The sequence below is a fragment of the Drosophila subobscura genome, chromosome A, assembly GCF_008121235.1.
Source record: "Drosophila subobscura isolate 14011-0131.10 chromosome A, UCBerk_Dsub_1.0, whole genome shotgun sequence".
Lineage (NCBI taxonomy): Eukaryota > Metazoa > Arthropoda > Insecta > Diptera > Drosophilidae > Drosophila > Drosophila subobscura.
Window position 1 is genome coordinate 13,313,250 of NC_048530.1, and position 20,441 is coordinate 13,333,690.

The 20,441-nt window shown below is 45.4% G+C and overlaps 1 protein-coding gene across 1 annotated transcript in view; it reads right to left on the bottom strand.

The window, feature by feature from the left end:
- LOC117903528 (netrin-B) overlaps positions 1-19,855 on the bottom strand; it is a 65,103-nt gene extending 45,248 nt beyond the window's left edge. The window contains exon 1 of the mRNA XM_034815675.1: positions 17,659-19,855. Coding sequence (XP_034671566.1) covers positions 17,659-19,171 — 1,513 coding nt within the window. The 5' untranslated portion in view covers positions 19,172-19,855. The remainder of the gene's footprint in view (positions 1-17,658) is intronic.
- Between the last annotated feature and the right edge of the window lie 586 nt (positions 19,856-20,441).

The window sequence follows — 20,441 nt, forward strand, 5'->3', positions numbered from 1 at the left end:
CTTCGCATTCTTTATAATCTTTTTTTTCTGCTCTTGCTGCAGGTTAATCTAAATTAGTAAAATATACACGCAGCGACACCGACAGGGGCAGAGACAGAGGTAGTGGGGAAGGGGTGACAGGTGGCATCAACGGAAGAGAGGCAGCAACGTTTGGGGCATTGGCAGCGGGTTTAACTAACTCAAAGGTAAATAGACAACGTCAGCGTCTGATGTTGCAGCATCCAAACAGCCGCAACGACATCGTCAAGCGTCGACAACTCTTCAGATTGTTGTTGTTGTCCTTGTTGTTGCTGCAACTTTCCCCTCTGCTGTCTGGATGCGGTCGTGGAAGTGGATGTGGATGTGGACGCCACATCGTCATCGTCGTCATGCAAAAAACCCAAGTAAACTTTAAACAAAACTTGGCACAAAGCTGCTGCTTGCTGCTCGCTGCTGCTGCCTTCCCTTGTTGTTGGTATTATTTGTTGCAAGCTATTTGTTGCACAGAGATGAGCAGCGAATGGCTTGGAGCTACTGCAAATCACAAGCTTGAATGTGACTTTGGGGCATAATCGCATATGAATCCGCTAGATTGCGGCATAACTTTGAATTTTCACTCTACATTCTACAAACAAAATTAATTAACCATCAAAAACATTGTATGAAGAAAACATTTCGTTTGGGTTTTCACCAACCTAAATATTGACATATTGACTAGTGACTTTGGTGCAGTGACTTTGGTCCGTTTCTATAAGCACTACATAAAGCAGTGACATCCACGTGGACATCCATATGTACACACTATGTACATATGCCATGTCTTGCCTGTCACATCCGGGCCCTCTCCTCTCTGCATTCGTGAATCCCGAAAAATAAGAGAATATTCGCCTACTTTTAAGCCGATTTGCTTTCACAAATCACGTTATAATAACAATCACAGTGTCGGCTCGTGACTTCACTGCGAGAATTCGGCCTCTCCCTGACGGCAGTCGGCAGTCGGCAGTCGACGGGAGCATAAGAGGATTTTCATTAAAGCGCATAAAAATGTGAACCCTCCTCTCCCCTCCACACTGCTCCAACAATGACTGTGACTGCGAGAGTACGAGTATTTTCTCGTATTCTTGTGATTGTGGGGTATCTTTCTCACTCTATCTGCATGCCGATACAGCAAAAGCTGGAATACAAAAAAAAGAAAAAGAAAAGGGAGCAGGAGACAATCCCCCACTCGTAGCGACTACGACGCCAGTCATAGCCGGAAATGCGCAGACAACAACAACAACATCGAATACAACGCGCGTGCCCCAACAAGAGGCACTGCCTTGGCCTTTGCCTTCCCCCCACTCCCACCACCGCCACCACCACACACAATCCCTCATTCGCCTGTGAAAACCACCTTTCACTCAGTGTTGTGTTTGCCCCAAAAACGCAGTCAAAGGTAAATACAGAGAGGCGCCTCGCCAAAGACTTATAAAGGAAGTCGCACAGGAAAACACCCTGTAAGACGCTACGTTTTCATAGTAGTTCTTTGATGCTACCTAGGTATGTCCTCTAAGTGTGTTTTAGTGTTTCGATGTTGAATTTTGTATGGGTTTATATAGATAAATATTTTTCTGTTATTTAAGTGTGAGCTCCCAGCACAGTTTTCACTGGGGGAAAGCTAGCTAGCTAGAATGCGATGTCCTAAGGCACATGTAAATATCCCAGTACACAAAAGCAAAGGGTATAAAACATTTCTTTCTCTTTCGGTATAAGCCTCTCTCTCTCTCTCTTTGTCTCTCTCAATCTTTCTCTTATTGCATACAGCCATCTCCTTTGCTTTCTCAGGAGCGGAGCTAAGTAATAGATGTCACAGATTAGTACAAGGTTATTCCGGCCCTGAAGTTACGGCTCGAAAGGCCGTCGTTGTCGTCGGTCGCTGTCGCTGTCATTAAAAGTGTAATAAATACAACGCACCGCAGCAACATGCAACATGCAGTGGCAACATTGAAGTCAAAACAACAGCAACAAAGTCGGGGCAAAGTCAAGTACATCGTACGCTGTAGTATCATTTGCACGTACTTGTCACTCGAGTCGTGCCCCAAAGCTCCCCACACACCCACTCCCCCAATCCCTTGGTACCTCTTCAGCATGGAGGCCTTCGGATCTAGCTGGGCTACTCCCTGCTGCTTCTGCCAGTGGCCAAAAGACTCGACATGAAGTTCCTGCCGCTGTGTTTCATTTGCTGGTTGCTGGTTGCTGGTTGCAGCCACGATTGCCCTTTGGGCTTCGTGTCTATGCCAAGGCCTAGACAGCTTGTCAGCAACTCATCTTCCATCTTCCATCTTCCACTTTTCATATTCAACCGAAAACCCAAGCCCATGCCGTACTGCCACACACAATCGACTGAGGTATACCCATTGCAAGGTAGCACCTTTTTGGCAGTTAATTGGCAACTTTAGAAATGATGCCTTGCAATGCCTTTGCAATGATGCCTTGCAATGCCTTTGCAATGATGCCTTGATTGTTGTAATATATTTGCAGATATGTTCATGCAATACAAGTGGATTGTTTCTCCATTTCTTTGTCTAGAGGTCAACCAACAAATCAACTGCAAGTCCCATCTATTTCCATTTTCTGCCTGTTGCGTATGTACATAGATATACCCTCATTTGGTACCTGTTAATGGGTAACACAACTGCTGCTTGACCTACGCGTCTCTCTCGGTCTCCCTCCCTCTAAGTCTCTCTTTGCGCGAGAGAAGGTATCGCATTATGTCCAGACGACTGATTTGACGAAGGGGACAGACGTACGACGGACAATCATTTGAATGCTCCACACTTTGCATAAAATTAATATCGCGGTGGCCAACGACTCCACACACAAACAAATCTCCAGCCTCCATCGCCTCATCTTTTTCTTCGACTTATTTTACTTCTTCTGCGTTTTCTGGGGATGTGTTTCCGACAGTTCATTTCGAGTGTTTTAACGGCCGGCCACATCCGCCGCTGGGAGCTGCCGTTTGGGGCATCACACATACCACTGTCTCTTTCTGCCTCTCTATATTTTCGTTTATTTTTTTTCTTCTTATTATTTCTTCTTATTTTTTGGTTTGTTCACTCGCATAATTCGTTTCGCTTCGGATTTTTTTTATGTATAACTTTGCCATTTCAAATATTTAATTTAAAAAAATAATTTATTCATTTCCGGCGAAAAGCGAGAACTCTCCCTTGTCTCTTCTTCCGGTTTTTACCGTGCCCATACCACTCCTCTGGCCGTCTCTATCGAGGGCCTTCCTGTTGATGATTTTTCTTGGTTCGTTTTTCCGTTGTTTGGTGCTGCCTCTCCTCTTTTTTGTAAACCGCAAATTCATTTTCATTTTCTTTGTTTTGCCTGGGGAAAGCTCCCTCAAAAAACAAGTGGGAAGGGAGGTAAATTGAAACTGAACTGTAATCAAAGCCCAGCTATTGATGTCATCGCCTCGGCACCATCATCCCTATTCCATTCTCATCGCTGTCATCATCATCTGCTTGAGAGGTTGCTTGGCTGTGCATTGAGCGGCAAATGTAAACGAATTTTTGCATCAATTGGCAATATGAAAATTTGAGTTCAAATAAAGAATATTTTTGTTTGGCTGGGGGGACACATTGTTTTAGAGTTTCAGGAATATGCCTTATTCACGAAATTCTTTTAATATAATCATGGAAAAATGCAAACGACATTATCCATTTGATGGCAGACTTAATTGCTTAATGGGAACAAATCGTTTTAGAGTCGATTGAGTATGATTTCCTATTCCATGTGACGAATATTTGGCATTTGTTGTATAAATACATGAATGAAATTCAATGCAAAATTCCCCTAACTGCATTATGACATGAGAGGATAATTGAATTGATGATTGACATTTGAAGGATAAACAACAATTGATTTGATAATTGTCTGAGCCACAACTCCAATTATTTCTTTACTGCATTTAATTATTGCATTCCATCCAAAAACAGACATATTTCCAAGGCAAAAACTGATTCATCCCAAGAAAAAAACGCAAAACAAATGAGAAATCAATCAAGAGACCCCTGGCACAACTTTTTAGGAATGCCTCAGTCAGCGTTGATTTAAGGGCGATTCCGTGAACATCACTCATACGCCAGGTGTGCCACAAAACACACACAGACGTACTGGTACGAGACGTATCGTTAACTGAACTGCTGGTTAAACCAACCGAAAATTGATTGCACTCATTTGTGCGAAGCTTAAAAATGCATTCGATTTAATTATCGCGTATAAATTTCAGGCACGAACTCTGCCCCCTGCCCCAGCACAACTACTCTCTGAAATCCAATCCAATCAGCATCAGCAGCAGCAGCAGCAGCAGCAGAGTCCACGCGATGCGATGCTGCAGTTAATTGTGCGGCTTTTTGTGGCAAGCACATCCAACGAGTGTACGAAAATACTCGAATATACGAATCCGAATCCGAATACGAGTATTAAGTGATTGTTCAACGAATTTAATGCTTCCAATGAGGATTGTTCCAACAATGGACGTCTCCACGAGTATTTACTGGGGAAGCGCGCAAGACGTGGGGAAAATGTACGGAAATTGCAGGGGAAATGATGCTAATTTGGGGGTTTGCTTTCCAAAATCCAAATGTCGAGCATTTCTAATTTTCATAGCTTAATTATTTTCTTCAATCTAAATTTGAGGCCTTATTCTGCTGCATGTTTTTTCGTTCCGAAAATTACCACAAACTAAAATTACGAAAACTTTGATGCATAGACACGTTTTTGGCGTTGTGGCTTTTCGATTTTTCACCATTTCTGTTGCTCCCCGCTTGTGTGCTGGGAAAATCATTGGACAATAAATGCATTTAAAATATAAAGCATACGCCGCATTGACCAAATGAGATCTAAATGGCATTTTCCGCAAGAGAACTTTTCTTTTTGAATGATTGAATAAAAGTTTAAATTCCATGGAGATGGCTCCGGCTCTCCTCTGTTATGCTAATAATAACTTTATGAGAGTGCTCACACAGCAACAACAAAAACAAATGATACATGCAGCATTTTAATGAAGTCAAAAATATGTGAGATTTTATTAGTGCATTTTATTGTTTATCAACGATGTGCGGGGGCTGGTGCGAGAATGGATGGATGGGTCTGTCGATGGATTGTTTTTTCTCGCTTTTGTTCCCTCTGCCTTTTGCGGCCATAAATAATGCGTAATGAACACGTGAAAACAGGGAGTACAGTGCAGTGGAGTGGAGTGGAAACTAAATCACATTGTTAAGCATCTCGCTTGCTTTTTGCGAACCGGCAGCAGCAGCCGATACCCTAGAATAAAAGGTGCTGTCAATGAAGGTATGATGATGCCAAGAAATGGATCAACAGTTATCCAAAAAAGCCTAATAATGATTTCTAAAATGTTTCTGTTATTATTTCTATGATTTTTTATTAGCTGTTGTTTGTTATCGAAGTTATCATTTGCCGAACTAAAGTTCATTTGGTGATTAAAGTATTCATTTAAAGTTGTATTTCTTTGCAAAAAAAAAGCAAACGGTGCTGTACTCAGTAAAGTACCCACAATTTTAACACCTATTTAAACTGCCTGTAAAATTGTTTGCCAGTTAATGCTGGGCGACTTAATGCTCCATCAGCTTTTCGACGAACACGCGGATTATTAAAATTTAATGTAAAATGCACTCAACACACATTTCCATTTTTATTGTATATTTTATTTTTGGATTTTAATTAGCCTGCATTTTATTGCCCCCTGCCCTGCCCGCCTCCCCAACTTCCAACTCATTAGCCAGTGGCGGCTGCAGTGGCAGTGGCATGGACCGGTGGCATGCCACAAACAATACATCATTTAAGGCCTTCATTAGTTTATCGGCCGTTCATTCGGCAACTGGTTGGTTGGAAAAAAAGTTATTAGCGACAGTTTAAAATTAAATTGCCTCTTGAATTGCTTTATATATTCACTTTTTTGTTTTTATTAATGTTTAAATCTATGTATGTTGCTGTTGTTGTTGCTGTCGCTGTTGTTGCTGCTTTTCTCTCTTGTTAGCATATTCATTTGAAAGTTAATGAACTCGTCAATTAATTGTCCATTGTTTGAGCAGCCGCCGGGCAAAATGACAAATAATTCAATATTAATATGCCCTCCCATCCATGCAGCCAGACGCAGCAGCCGCAGCCCGTGCAGAGCCCATCGATGATGGGGCTTGGGGCTTGGGGCAAAGGGAATTTAAATCATGTCCACATCCACACGAGACCCTTTAGTCGCCAGAAATTAACCTTTGAGTTTGTTGTCGTTGCAACGTTTTTGTGAACGAAATTGATTGAAAATTGATTTGCTGCCTCGAGTGTTTTTTCGTTTATGAATTCTTTGGGGAAAGAACTAATAGAAATTCAGAGATAAAGATGAAGAAGTGTTCAAATGGAAACGGAAGTATTTGTGCAATTAAGATAAATGGAAATTAAAATGGTGGACAAAATTCTCAATGAGTTTTGTGACTATCTCATAAGCCTATAGCCTTATAGTCATAAGCCAAATGATGATGAAATACAACACAAAATATTATGTATAAATTATACCAGAAAATGACAGAACAATTCCTACAGGAAAATTAATGCAAATACTAGGCAATGAATGGCCTAATAAATAGTTTATCGGCTACATAAATTTATGAAGCGGAAATTCATTACCAAAATGGAATCATAAACGCATCCATGAATCCATTCCGTCCTGCAGCCGTCCCAGCTTTTAATGCTGCTCTGTCTCATGTGGCACTGAAAAACTTCTTCCTTGGAGATAAATCTCACTTTTTGATATAAATAAAAGTAGTAGATACGCACATAATCATACCACAAACTCAGCAGCAAAAGCTGATCCCAGTCGCAACCCCATGTGTGCATCATTATGACAGTCACTTCATGGGGCATTTACCTATAGGAGGCATGCCACATCTATGCACTGCTATCTCTCTCTCTTTCTGGGTTCAACGGGAAAGCGAGGGAAGGGATGGGGGAGGTGGTATAAAAACCACGCAATTTGCTACACTTTTAACACTTGCACGGCTCAATGAAGTGCAACGAGACGCACTCAACTAACCCAGCCCTCCCCGCTGCAACCTTCTGCATGCCCCCTTTTAGAGGCAAGTCAACGGCAGAGGCAACAGGGGGAGACCGTGTGGGGGGTGGGGGGTGGGATGAGGGGGTTTTTTGCATAGAGAAAGAAATGGGAATCTGTGAATGCTTTTTGCAAAAAGGAGAGAAAACGATTTCAAACCGAAGGCCGAAGCCGCTTGATTCTGCGGTTGCACTGTGAATGCCTCCCCGCCGCTCCCCTCACTGCCACTCTATCTCTGTCTCTGTTGCACGCTTGGGTCAGTGTGTAATCGAATCCCTCTGCCGCACATGCCCCACCATGCCGCTTCATCATCATCAGTGGAAGACCCTTTGGCCGGCTTTTATTTGCCTTTGGACTGGCTTTTCATTTGGCAGTGAACGGCTACGCTTTCGCGCTTTCAACATGCAACTGCGGCGACTACGTGCCGCAGTTTTTAACTGCCTTTTACCACTCTGCCACGCTGCCACACTGCCACTCTCTCGCTCTCTCTGCTTGCCCCCTGCAATATCTCTGGGAGTGACCCTCCTCTGCTGGCAGTCACAGATCCATAGAGCCAAAAAGGAACAGACTGCAAATGGAACTCAAAACAGAAGTTGCCATAAAAACAACGCCTTCTTCTGCCCCATGGTGCACGCAACGAACGCCTGCTACAGCCTTAAGTGTTTTGTGTTAAAAGTCTACATTAATATTTCCCCTCAAAACAACAACAAAACACACACAAAACACACAGAAGGGGAACACAAATTATATACACAAAAACAAATTCGAATTGGAAGTAATTAACACTTGAATGAGGTGCCCCTCAAAAGGGGGCGCCCAATGGCACGGTGCAGGGGTGTCAGAGAAGAGGAGGGGCAATATCCACAGACAGGCAACAAATCGCTGCAACTTATTAACAACTCCCCCATCGGCAACCGACGTCCGACGACCGACGACCGACTACTATCCCCTCCTCCCATTGCCACACATTTTCCAGGCGAGAGGAGAGGAAAAGGCCATCCAAAATGCTGCTTGAAAATTAATTTGTGTGCGTGCAGGGGGGACTCCCCGTTGTGTTGAGCACAAACACACACACACGCGCGTCCCTTAACCCCCGCACTTTGATCGAATCATGGCTCTAGAGATGGGTTATGTGGGGGCACAGCACCAGAGGCCATTAAAGCCGTGAGCGATGGACAACTTCTTGCTTTTGTGGCAGCTTCTAGAAATACTTTGCGTTTCGCAGCCCTTTACATTTAACTTCAAGCCACAATAACCAGCAATCGAACAGTGATATTATGCTAGGAAAAAGTACCATAAATGCAGCTTAGATTGTAGCAACAAAATTCCTGCATTACCAAAAATAGACAATAATTTCAAATAAATACATATTACAAAATATTAAATATAGCAAAGTATAAAGTTATGGAAACCCGCAAATTCCTCTCAAAATAAAAGACCTGGCGGAGACAATTGGATAATGAGGTTCTGATCCATAAACTGATGACACTGCTGCCTCAAGAAACTATTTCACAGCACAATTTCCGTCGAAACTCTCACGAAAAAGCCCTCACGAATCGCACATACGTGTATGTACACCTTTTTCTGTTCCTCAGTTTCATCCCTAAGAGAAGCATTTAAATGCTGGGAAGAAAAATTTGTTTGGCTTGTAATGCTTTGCTGCTGCTCTTCAGACTACTGTAAGCAGGCATTTTCCACCGTGTCGCTGCCTGCTCCAAACGTCTAATTTTCTTCATTAACCCAGAGACAGAAACCACAGAGATACACCCCGAAACATACAGATACACAGACACAGATACACCCTCATGAACACACACAGCAAGCTATGGGCACGACAAAATGCTTTAATAGTTTTTCCGTGCCTTTAATTTATGTGAATTTTCAAGTCAGCTAACGAGGAGTTGAGGTGGAAAATGTAGATGGGAAAATGGGAAGTAGAAGTGGGAAAGTGGGCAAATGGAAGTGGAAGTGGAAGTGGAAAATGGATGTGGGCTTCCACATGGAGACAAAACGCCATTCGATTTCCCCTCCATCTACCCCATCCAGAAAAAGCATTTAGATTGCAATGAAAATTGCTTTTAAATGAAGTTCTGTGCGGCGGCGGCAGTGGTGGTGGCGGCTTCTGGGCAAAATTAAACTCAGAAAAACCTCTGCCCTGCCCACTGGCCCCACACATTATTTCGGTTCCGTTCCGTTCTGTTCTTTTTTGTAACGAATGTAATCGCAGTTGTTTGTTGGTTGGTTTTCCCCAGTTGTTCGTGCGGCTTGGAACAAAAGCATTTGGCAATTAAAATACCGCTGGACAGACAGGTGGCCACAGGTTTTCCAGAGTGCCGCCAGTAAATGAAAAGCCGCAATAAACAAATGAAGAAGAAGGTCAACAAGCAGTGGGGAAATTTAGTTGCTGGAAAGTGCATTTTCATTGGCAACAAAGTGTAAAACCAGAAGAAAATGCACACGTATGTATGTATATACGAATGGATTTTTCTCGAGCTGAATAACCCATGAATAAACTCATCTACATACAGTATATTTCGAAAATATTACAGCATAAGTACACTCTGGATCCATTCAATAAAACATCCCACCATCAAGCGATCCGCAGTTCAAGACTCCACTCCTCTGAAAATACTGAAAACATTGAAAGGAAACATGAACACAAGCGAAGCAAGGATTCCCTTCCCGAGGAAAGGAATCCAAAGAGTGCAAATAAATAAAACGAAGCTGAAATAAGACGAAATGAAAGCCAAGGAAATTTCTCTTATATTTTCTGGTGAATGAAAAGCGAGAAAATTAATTGAAATATGTTTCTTTCGCAGCGAGTCCCCCGAGTCCCCGAACGAGCGATCCATACATATGTAAATCTGTGAAATGCTGTCGGGTTAAGTAATAAATTAGCCTCGAAAGAGCCAACAGAAGAAGCCATCAACCATTTGGCAGTCCACAAGGAGAGGCAACGGAAACGGCAACGGCAGAGCCAGGGACGAGTGTTTTCTGTGGCTACATTTTTTGGTCAGTTGTTTCGAAATCATAAATTACAATTTAAATTTTATAACGAAAACTAATTGGAGCAACATCAACAACAAAAAAGACGACGACGATGCCGATGACGATGACGATGACGACAGCAACAGCAACAGCAGCTCTTTGAAGTGCTTCTAGCCACAGAGATCCAACGGCTCCAGCAGCTGCTGCTGCTGGTGCTGGATTTGGACCTGGCCAAAAACAGAGAGTCAGCCAAAAGAGTCATAAAAAACACGAGCTGATGCGACCAGGAGGGGCGGCGGTCAACCACTTCCACATGGGCTAAAGCACACAAAAAAAACAGAGAAGAGAAGAGAACCAACGCCGAAACGAAGAAACGATACTCGTGCTCGCGCCACCATTCCGTTCCATTCCGTTGGGGCACCGTGTGGGCGGAGAGGCTTGTGTTGGCTTAAGCAGCTTGTGGTCGACCCCCACCCTTCTGTCCAACATCCGACAAAATCAACACAAGAAATCACGAAAAATCGCTCCAAATAGAATAGCCAAAAGTGGCTACCTACCTCCCAAAATAAAAGCGAAATGGAGGGTCGATATAACGACCCTAGGAATACCTTCTGGTAGTCAGGGTTTCGATACGGGTGTGAAATAAATATAAGAAACTCTGTTGCAATTACATTTTTCTAATTTGTTTAAACTCTTTTCTTTTCTTTCTTTCTTCCAAAACTATTAAGTTTCCTTCTTTCGACGGACCAAAAGTGAGATACCCAGACAGCCATTTGTTGGTGTAATTCTTCTTTTGAACTCTGGCATTAATCTGGAGGTTATATGCCCCATTGAAATCATATAATCACAGGGTACCCCACTGCAAAACCGCTAAAAGTTGAATGTAAGACAAGTAGCCATGCCTCTTAAGGGGGCGTGAACGATGACTACCGTCGTGATGCGTTGCTGTTGCTGTTGCAGTTGCTGTTGCTGTTGCTGAATGCTGCCACACGGATGGTGTCGTTGTTGCTGTGGCGCAAAATGCTTGCGCAAATTAAAAAGTAATTGCTTGAGAAAAAGTCAGAAACAGAAAATATGCAACAAACAGCAGCAGGCAGGAGGCATGAGGCAGGCAGGAGGCTGCAGCACAGAAGTCTGCGGAATGTTTCGTTGCTGCGAGTTGAAAGGTTTCAAGTTGCCAGCTAGAAGCCAACAAGTCATCAACTTATCGTTGTTTTTCGGTGCCCGGCTCCCGGCTCCCGGCTCCCGGTGCCCGTCTCCAGGTTCCCTCCATCGAACGAACAATGGAACGCGCAACGGCAAGGCCATGGACCGTCTGTCGTCCGGGGGTTGCCCCCGTCTGTGGATCTGTGGATCTGTGGCTCTGGCAAAAGCAATCTGCCAATGTTTTTCCGAGTGTTGCATGGAATGGGGGACGGGGAGGTGTGGACCAACAAAAAAAACTGATGGCCAAGAATCGCATTTGCTCTGGGGAGCAATTAAATAGAAGTCGAAAGTGATGAATCAAAAAGTGACGCACGAAAGGCAAGAGCACAGCTCTGCTGCTGTTTCTACTGGAGGTGCCATTAGTCGGAACAATTGCATGTTCTCCTGGTCCACGAATCTGCTGCCTGGGTATCTGTTTTCCCAGCAGGCAAATGAAGTACAGTTGGTGCATAAAGAAAATAAAGTGCAGTTGCTGCAGAGCACAACTTAGAGTCGAGGAATGCCTTAAGTGTGCCAATAATTACTTTTTTGATTTATTTGTATATCTAAACTCGTTTAAAGGTTTCCTTAACCATTTCTACGCATTTGCATTGCATTTGAAGCTCAGTCAACACACATTCGCACGCGATGAAGCAACTTCCATCGACTCGCGATCAGCAGGAGTTCATTTAAAGCAATCATAAAGCAAAAGAAACATTTTCATAGTTTCCATAACCATTTTTAAACTATGTTAAACACTTTTCTACGCTTGGTATTCCAATAAAGTACAGTCAGCACACTTTGCGATCATTTTTCCACGTACAATTATTTGTTAATTCTCATTTATTTGATCTTCTGCCAGTTCTGCACATTTTGGTACAAATTGAAGTTCAGTATTTGTATTTATTTTAAATGCATTTCGATCTGGGAATGCCATTCTCTGTATGAAGAATCCCATTTGATTCTCTCAAATAAATGCAGCATTTCCCTCTCCAAAATGCATATCTATGTACATACATCTCTCTATCTCATTCTGAATTTCGGACATTCTATTGATTTTCTATCGCAATGTGCGGTTTTCTGATTATCAAATTATTCAATTGCAAGCGTCCTGCCACATGCCACGTGGCACCTTTTAATTGTAGTTGTTCGTTGCACAGAGAACGACTCTGTGGAATGCTTTTAGGCGAAGGCCCAAGTGAATCCGTTTGTGTGCATTCCAGTAAGAGTACTAGAAGGACTCCCACTGATTATTTGCTTTTTTTTGCGTTGGGTTTCTCTCGCTCTCAAAGCCCACATTCCACACAGTACAGCCCCGCACGGGATACGGAAAGTGTAATTCAACCTTATTAAGATTCCCATTGCGCATTTCTTGTGCTATTCGCCAGAGAATTCCGCTTGCATTTCTCTGTGATTCTCTCCCAGGCTCTGCCTGAGATTCTCTGTGGGGCAGCGAAATCACATCACATAACCCGTTGGCACGGCTACTGGCTGCCTGCCGACTGTCGACTTTAGACTGCCTCGATGCCCGGCTGCATGCAAATTAAGTACAGTCTCGAGTCCTGCCACTGCACAAAGGACACTCATTATGCACTTCCGCGCTCCGCTTGCCGCCCACCAACCATACATCCACTTTTTCTTACTCCCTTTCTCCCCTCTCTTCTGCTTTCTCCCTTTTCTCTCTGCCTGTGCCTTTGCCAGGAGTTTCTCTTTCTCCCATGGATTATTTTAAATAACCAACATTTTTTGTGCCAGTCGCGTTGCCAGCCAAAACGGAGACTATAAAAAAACTCTGTAGTTTATGCGCCAACCAGAAAGGATGCCCGCTCAAGGATACCCATTACTCCAGAGATCGCATCACTTAGGAGGTCTTTCAGCTCATTTTTAAACATTTATTCGACCGATGTGACTTTTCGTGTATCGTTCGATACTGCTTCAATCCATAACTGGAATACTCCCATGACTATAGCAATCGCAATTCCATAGATATCCCACAGTCGAAGAGCGCTCTCATTCCATGGTATCCATACATCCTTCCGCATAACAGCTCATTCGAAAAAGGAATATCCTTACACCTCCATTAAGTTACCGTGCAACAAAACGAAGCACAGAAGCAGGCAAAAGCAGAATCGGGCAAAATGCAAACAAAAACGAAACGGAACCAAGTGGAAGCAGCCTCTGCCAGCACATTTTATCACATTGACACGCCTCCTCTTCCTGCCTCTGTTGCCTCTCACAGCCTCTTGCCCCTCTTGCCACTGGAACCACAGTGTTGCGGTTATGCAATAAAATGTTGCATTTTGCTTTCGGCTTGCATACATTGCCACAGACTGGCAATGGCACTGTCTTCCCTGCCCTGCCCTGCCCTGCCCCCGAAGAATCCTTCTTGTTGCTTGTGTGTTTTGTAACAAGCTTGACTGTGCCACAACCACTAGATAACTCTCACTGGTGGTGGTGGTGCTGCTGCTGCACCTGCAACTGGTACTCCTCTCAGTGCCACGCGCCATATGTTCCTTCAATTGTTTCTCGAACTCTTATTAAAGCTTTTCTTTACACTCAGCTCTGTTACTCTAAGCGATTCCCTCAGCTGTTCCTACAAAACACTTTTTTCTTGGTATTAATCTTTGGTATCTATAGTTTATTCACATTTTCCACAACTAATCATTCGTTGATTTCACTCAACACTCATTCTACAACACTGATTCTTCGATTGCTCCAGCAGCGCACTCTTGCCCCAACTGTTTCTTCAGTTCTTCAGCTGTCCGCTTGGAGTATTGTTTCTAGAAAGCCTTAGCCAAGTGATGTTTCTCGAAACTGTTTCTTTCTTTCTTTCTGCAAGAGTTTCATTTTCGAATCGCACTCCAAAGTTTACTCTTCCACCCACAAGTTCTAGCGCTATCTTCCTCCAGCCACATGTTCGCCTGCCACAGTTCCTGCTGCGTTCTTTGCCGCAGAGACCCAAACTTAAGCTTCTGCAATTTGCTGCAAGTCAGTGTTTGAGGATCTATCTGTATATTTATGGCTCTATGGCACTCCTCTCTTTCCCTTCCACCACCAGTGTGTTAAATGCGCACAGCTGCCGGGATTACCGGGCGGAATTTGCAAATGTAAACGCTGCGAATTAGTCGCGCGAGCCCCCCGAGAGCAGACGACTCTGGCCCTTGCCCTTGCAGCCCTTGCCACATGGAACACTGTTCGGAGAGCAGAACAGGACACACCCTCGCATACACCAGTGTGGAAAGAGGCAGAGGGGGGTGGAGGAAACATATGAAAATCACACACAAAAATAAATGTTTTATAGAAATGGCAGGCAGGCAGGCAGGCAGACGGCAGGCGGAAGGCACAGGCAGGCAGGCAGGCAGGCAGCATCTCAATGAGAGTCCAGTCGAATGGGCAGCAGACTCTCTCGTACAACAATGCCCTTTGGCTTCTCGGTTTCCATTTCCCACATTTACCACTCCTGAAAACCCACTCCCCCACACTCGTAGCGATTGCAGCCAAAAATTTAACAGATGTCTCGCATTAGATGCGCCTCACTCGACCCCAGAGACCCGCGAGCGGAGCAGCGAGCGGTGAGCCATGGCACAGCACTGCGGCACTGTGGCACGAGCAGGCTAATTATCGAGTGTGAAAAATAATACAAGTATAAAGCAATCAAAATAATGGGGATGAATGATTTCTGTTCTGAATTAAAAAAGACAACTTATTTGTAAAACGGAATGAAAATCCGAATCTCAAAGTAAGATTTATGTTTTTATTCGCCATAATTTCACTTTTAATCACTTTTGTGCCACTGTAGGCGGTGACTTCTTGTGCTCGTGCGGGTGCGGGTGCGGGTGCGGGGGGACATGGACATCCAACGGACATCGGAGCAATTTACTCGACGAGCAACAAAGCAAACGAAATCGAAACAAATCGTCAACGAATAAAGCAAATCTAAATATTAATGTGCGACTCAATGAGTCGGAAACGAGCTGCCACAAGGAGGGGGAGGGGCACGCCACAAGAGAGAGAGCGCAAAGCAGAGCCTGGAGGTGCCCCACGAGATAAGCCTTGCGATGCGGCAGCAGGCGGCAGGTAGCGAAACTCAGTTTTGTTTCGCGTTCCTTTTTCAATATTTACTCTTTGGACGGGTGGCTGCCTGCCTGCTGCATGCCACAAATCCAAGCAGAGGCACAGAGATGGGCAGAGTGAGAGACAGAGGAGAAGATAAAATATGGAAATGGGACACAAAACGGACACCAGCGACAACAGCCAGTGGACGGACAATCGGCTGGAAATTTCTTTCGCTTTACACATACATATTTTTTATCACTTGCCATCCCCATTTCTCTCTCTTTTTTTTGTCTCAGTTTCGCTTTTATCCTGGGCTTACTTCCTGTTTCGTTGCATTTGTAATGAAGTCCTGTGGACTATCCTGGTGTGCTCCGCCGTAGACTAATTCAAATTTAAGCCATAGAAAATTAATATTTTCCCGGATACAACACCCACCCACCTACTCGCCTTCCGGAAAGGATACGGGGTAGGACGTTGATGGAAAGCCAAGGCAAAATAAGGGACAAGCGCAAACAAGATTTCTGTGGGACTACTTTCCGGTTCAAGGTCAGAGTTGCATAAGAATATTCCAGAATATTCGAGTAAAAAACACCAATGAAATATCACTTCATTTGAAGTACCCAGAAGAGAGCTTTTTCTATAAAAGATTTCTATTTCTTCTATTTCTTCCCTATTTATTCCCTGCAATTATTAAAATAGTAATACCCTTTTGACTCTCTCGATTTCTTTTAGTTTTCTTCTTGCTCTTCCTTGGGAAAACATAAAAGAGATATTGCTGGGAAATATCTCTCTCTCTCTCTCTGCCTTGTCTAAGGGAGTGTTCGTCCAAGAGAGAGCTTTTCCTGTTATTAGTAGAATTAATCTTGTAATTGCACTTCTCTCTCTTTCTTTTCTTTCTCTCCCTTTCTCCTTTAGACTGCCCCTTGCAATTGTCATGGGATGTCGCCCGAGAGCCATAAATTAGCTCTTTCACTGACGTTTCACCGGTTGAGTCTTTAAGCCGCTGACCTTCCAACCACCGCCTGAATGACACTCCCACCTTCAACACACCCACACCACCAACACTGAGTCCTGACTTTTTGATTAATATTTGGATGGAGGACAACGACAACGACAGCGACGACAAAGGCGACATCGATGGCCTACAAAAAGTTAATCGTTTGTAATTTATGGCTCTCTAGAGGCGGCTTAGGGCGGTATAGGGGGCGTGGCAATCAAAAAGGTAAGGCACTGTTCTGCACTGACGGAAAAGTTCCATGACAATTGGGAACACCAAAACAGAGATATTGGAGTTCATTGGGAGTTCATTGGAAATGAATTTGTAGAGTTTGCAGCTCACAGAATAATCCTAAATACGGAAAATGCATAACGAAAACATAATGCCGATCTTCAGTCTCCAATCTTCTTCAGCATGTGCCACATGGAAACGAAGGTCTAGTATGGGATATCCCAGACATAAGCAGAGGCATATAGCGGTGCCAGAAGCATAAACCACTGCCACAGGGAGAAGCATTGCCATTCCAAGTGTTCAAATAAAACACCAAAAAATAAAAAAAAAGAGGGAAAGAATGTTGATGGCAATTTTGGAATCGACGCGCAATTGCCAGACCAGAGGGACCTTGGGGCCGTGTAGGATAGTGCCCCCAATCGTGAGGGGCAGATACACAATGGCTGCAATTGAAAACGGCACTCGATGATGCCCCAGCGATGATGCACTTGATTTGCAGCAGTGTCCAATGTCATGCGAATGACCATGAAAAGAACTTTGAACTTGAGGCTGCAAGCGAGGGTTGCAAGAGCCAAGAGGAATAAGTGCCATGAGGCAAGAGGGATGAAAGCGGTGACACAAATAAGAGATTTAATGAATGAATCTGTAAATGAATGAAAGAATGAACCTTCTTTCAACAGCCACTACACCGCCTCGACGGATAAGATTCGTGAATATATTTTTTGAGTCAGCGATAAGAACAGAGCGGAGATAAAACATATACATTATGGAGCACAATTACAGTTTTAGTTTGTTTTTCATCCCCACAGCTCAAGTTGCAGAATCCATTGGGAGATTCTGATTCATTTTTTTCTAAACCTCATCTTTATCTATGGAATTTCATGGGAGTTTTTAGTCATTCTATTTAGGATATAAGAGGGCAAATGAGCTCCATCAGCTATGGACGGAAGATCTCTTTAAATTGAAGTAAAAACGAGGAAAGCAAAACATAATAAATCTATTGGATTCCTCCTTAATGGGTCTTTTCGATCAGAGATTCTGGTGTCTTCAATGACATGGACATTATAGGTGCGGGGGCAGTCGAAGAATAAGTCGAAGGAAGTGCTGTACTCACTTTTACATTCGTTGGCATCATTGTCGGTGGCACGGCCCCAGGGGCGATCAAAGTAGAAGGGCTTGCAACGCTCGCACTCATCGCCGGCGGTGTTGTGCTTACAGGCGCATGTCATCGTCAGCTTGGAGCTCATGTGCCCCTGCAATTGCAGCTGCAGTCCGGATGCAGTGCGTCCAAAGTGTCCGTGGGAGAGTGCACCTCCTGCTGCTGCTCCTGCCGATGGGGCATCATCGTCCTGGCCATCATCCGGATCGGAGGTGGAGACCGCAGAACCAATGGTTGCCACACACTCGGAGGCATGACCGTTGCACTTGCAACGACCACCGACGGCAAAGTCCGACACAGCATAGTGCTGCGTGATGGGTGGCAGTGGCAGCTCCGCTGGCGGTGGCGCTGTGCCAGTCGCGGAGGCTGCGGCAGCAGCCTTCACCTGGGGACTGGGGGTTGTAGCAGACGCGGCGGCCGCCGCTGTGGCAAGTTTCGTTTGGTAATGCTTCTCGTAGGCGCTGCTGCCTCCCTTGTGCTGCTTCGAGTGCCGCTTGCCGCTTGGGCCATCGCTGCCACTGTCGGCAGCATAGTCCAAATGGAGATCATCGTCCAACTCGAGATGCTTCTTGGGCTCCTCGTACTCCTCATCATAGCCGGCGCTGTCGTTGTCCTGCAGATTGTAGTCGTAGTCGTCCTCGTGCTCATCCAGCTCTAGTTCAGCCTCCTGGCTGGCGCTCATCTCGTCGCTGAAGCTATTCGCATTGCGCTCCTTCTGCAGCAGCAGCTGCGGCGGCAGTTCTAGGCGGTGGAACACCACGCGAATGTCGGTGGCCGTCACCCAATCCTGCAGTACCAGGGACGAGTCCAAGTCGTTGGCCGACGGCCTGCCCTCCAGCGTATTGAAGGCGAACCTCTGGGCGGCGCCACCAATGTCATGCTGCGAGTTGATGCAACGTGCCTCCTGTTCGTTGAACTTGGAGATTTTGGCGCGATCCGGTCGCCCGTAGAACTTCTGGCACTGGGAGCTGTAGAACTGGAAGGGCTGCCAGGTCTGGCCGAAGTCGGAGCTCTTAAAGATCGCCAGCGAGTCTGGTCGTGCCGCACGGGGGCAGAACGACAGAGAGATGTACGTGAGCTCGTATTTCTTGCCCAGCGACAGGGTCAAGGTCACATTGTCCGGTGGCGCTGTGTCCGGATCGTGGGGCACATTGACGCCCGCCGAACGCCAGCAGGTCACGTTGCTGGGGTTGTTCAAGTCCGTCAGAGCGGAGGCGCCAATACCTGCGGTATGCCTGTCGCACACCCGGCATTCCCCCAGCGAACCATCACGCTGAAGTTCGCAGTAGCGCTCCGGCCGCTGGCCGCCGCAGATGCTGGAGGCCTGAACGGGATTGCCGTAGGCGGCATTCACGAAGCTTGGCAGACACTTGCGGGGTTTCCCCTCGAAGTAGCACGGATCGTTCGGGGCAATCCCGCCGGAGATGCAGAGGGGGGCCAAGGCCAGGAAGAGCACCAAAAGCTCCATAGCGTGTTCTTTTCACTCTCTCTCTCTCACACACTTTATCTCTCTTGCTGCGGCTCAAAGGCTCTTCGTTCGGTTGTGTTTCTCTTGGTCACTCGCGAGGATCAGCACACACACACAAACAGAAAAAAAAATACAACGGTTATAGCGCGGCACACGCGATTGATCGGTTTGGATCGGCAGGCGTCACTGAGTCTGGCAGCAGCGGCGGCCGCATGCAACATGCAACAGCTGCCCGCGCGCTCTACGAAATGTCTCTTATTGGGGCAGCCACCAGCCAGCCAGCACCACTTACGCTCCTCGCTCTCTTTCGTTCAGTTTTTTGTACAACAGCCGGGGCTCTCTTCCAACTCGGTCAACCTTCGGCGCTGCTCTGTTCTCTGCTGTCGCTTCCTTGGCGGCAGTATCCTGCTGCTGCTGCTGTTCTGCTGCTGCGCTGCTTGGAAAACTCACCACTGGGGGTGGCTGGGGGCCGGACGCATGTTGCGGAGGCTGCACAGACATACAGACACACACAAACACTAACACGACGAACTCGCACACGAAAAAAAAGATAACAACAAAAATGCGTTGGACACGACGGAGGTTACGTTTTCGGCTTTTACGCTTCGGCTAATGCTTCACTTCGGTTCGTTTCGCTTTGTGTGTCTCTCTCGCTTGCGCCGCTTCACGTTGTTCACCTGGCTAACGGTTTTGAATGAATGAATAAGTGAATGAATGCATGAATGCAGGGCGAGAGAACATGATGCTGATGCTGGAGTGTTGCCAAACGATGATGCTGCCAGTGTTCGGAGTGTTGCTGAGCAACATATGTTGCTGGCGTGTTGAAACTCGCTTGTGTTTGTGTAATGTTTAGCAACAACTGCTGCTGGTTCTTTGTATTTATGCACATGTAAAGGAGGCGGTAATCCAAAAGGGAGATCTAGACAAAATGTATGGGAATAGTCATTCCTAGATCTGCAAATATATTTTTTTGTCGAGAAAAATCTTTAACACTATATCAATTGGAAATCCCGCAGACAGAATGAAAGCAAAAGCTCGCAACATCCGTCGTCCACAAAGAACAGCCGACAGAGAAAGATTGAGAGCGAGCAGCATAGACAGAGCGACGCCTGCGCAACGTTCTCAGCATGTGTTTCGTTTGTCGCTCCCTCTCCCACTTAAGCAGAGCTTCCTGCAAATGGATTTTAATGCTCAGAGTTTAACCCACGGCATGCTCCCCCCCTCCACATCACACCACCGCCCACACCCCCTGCAGTGCTTAGCAATTTGT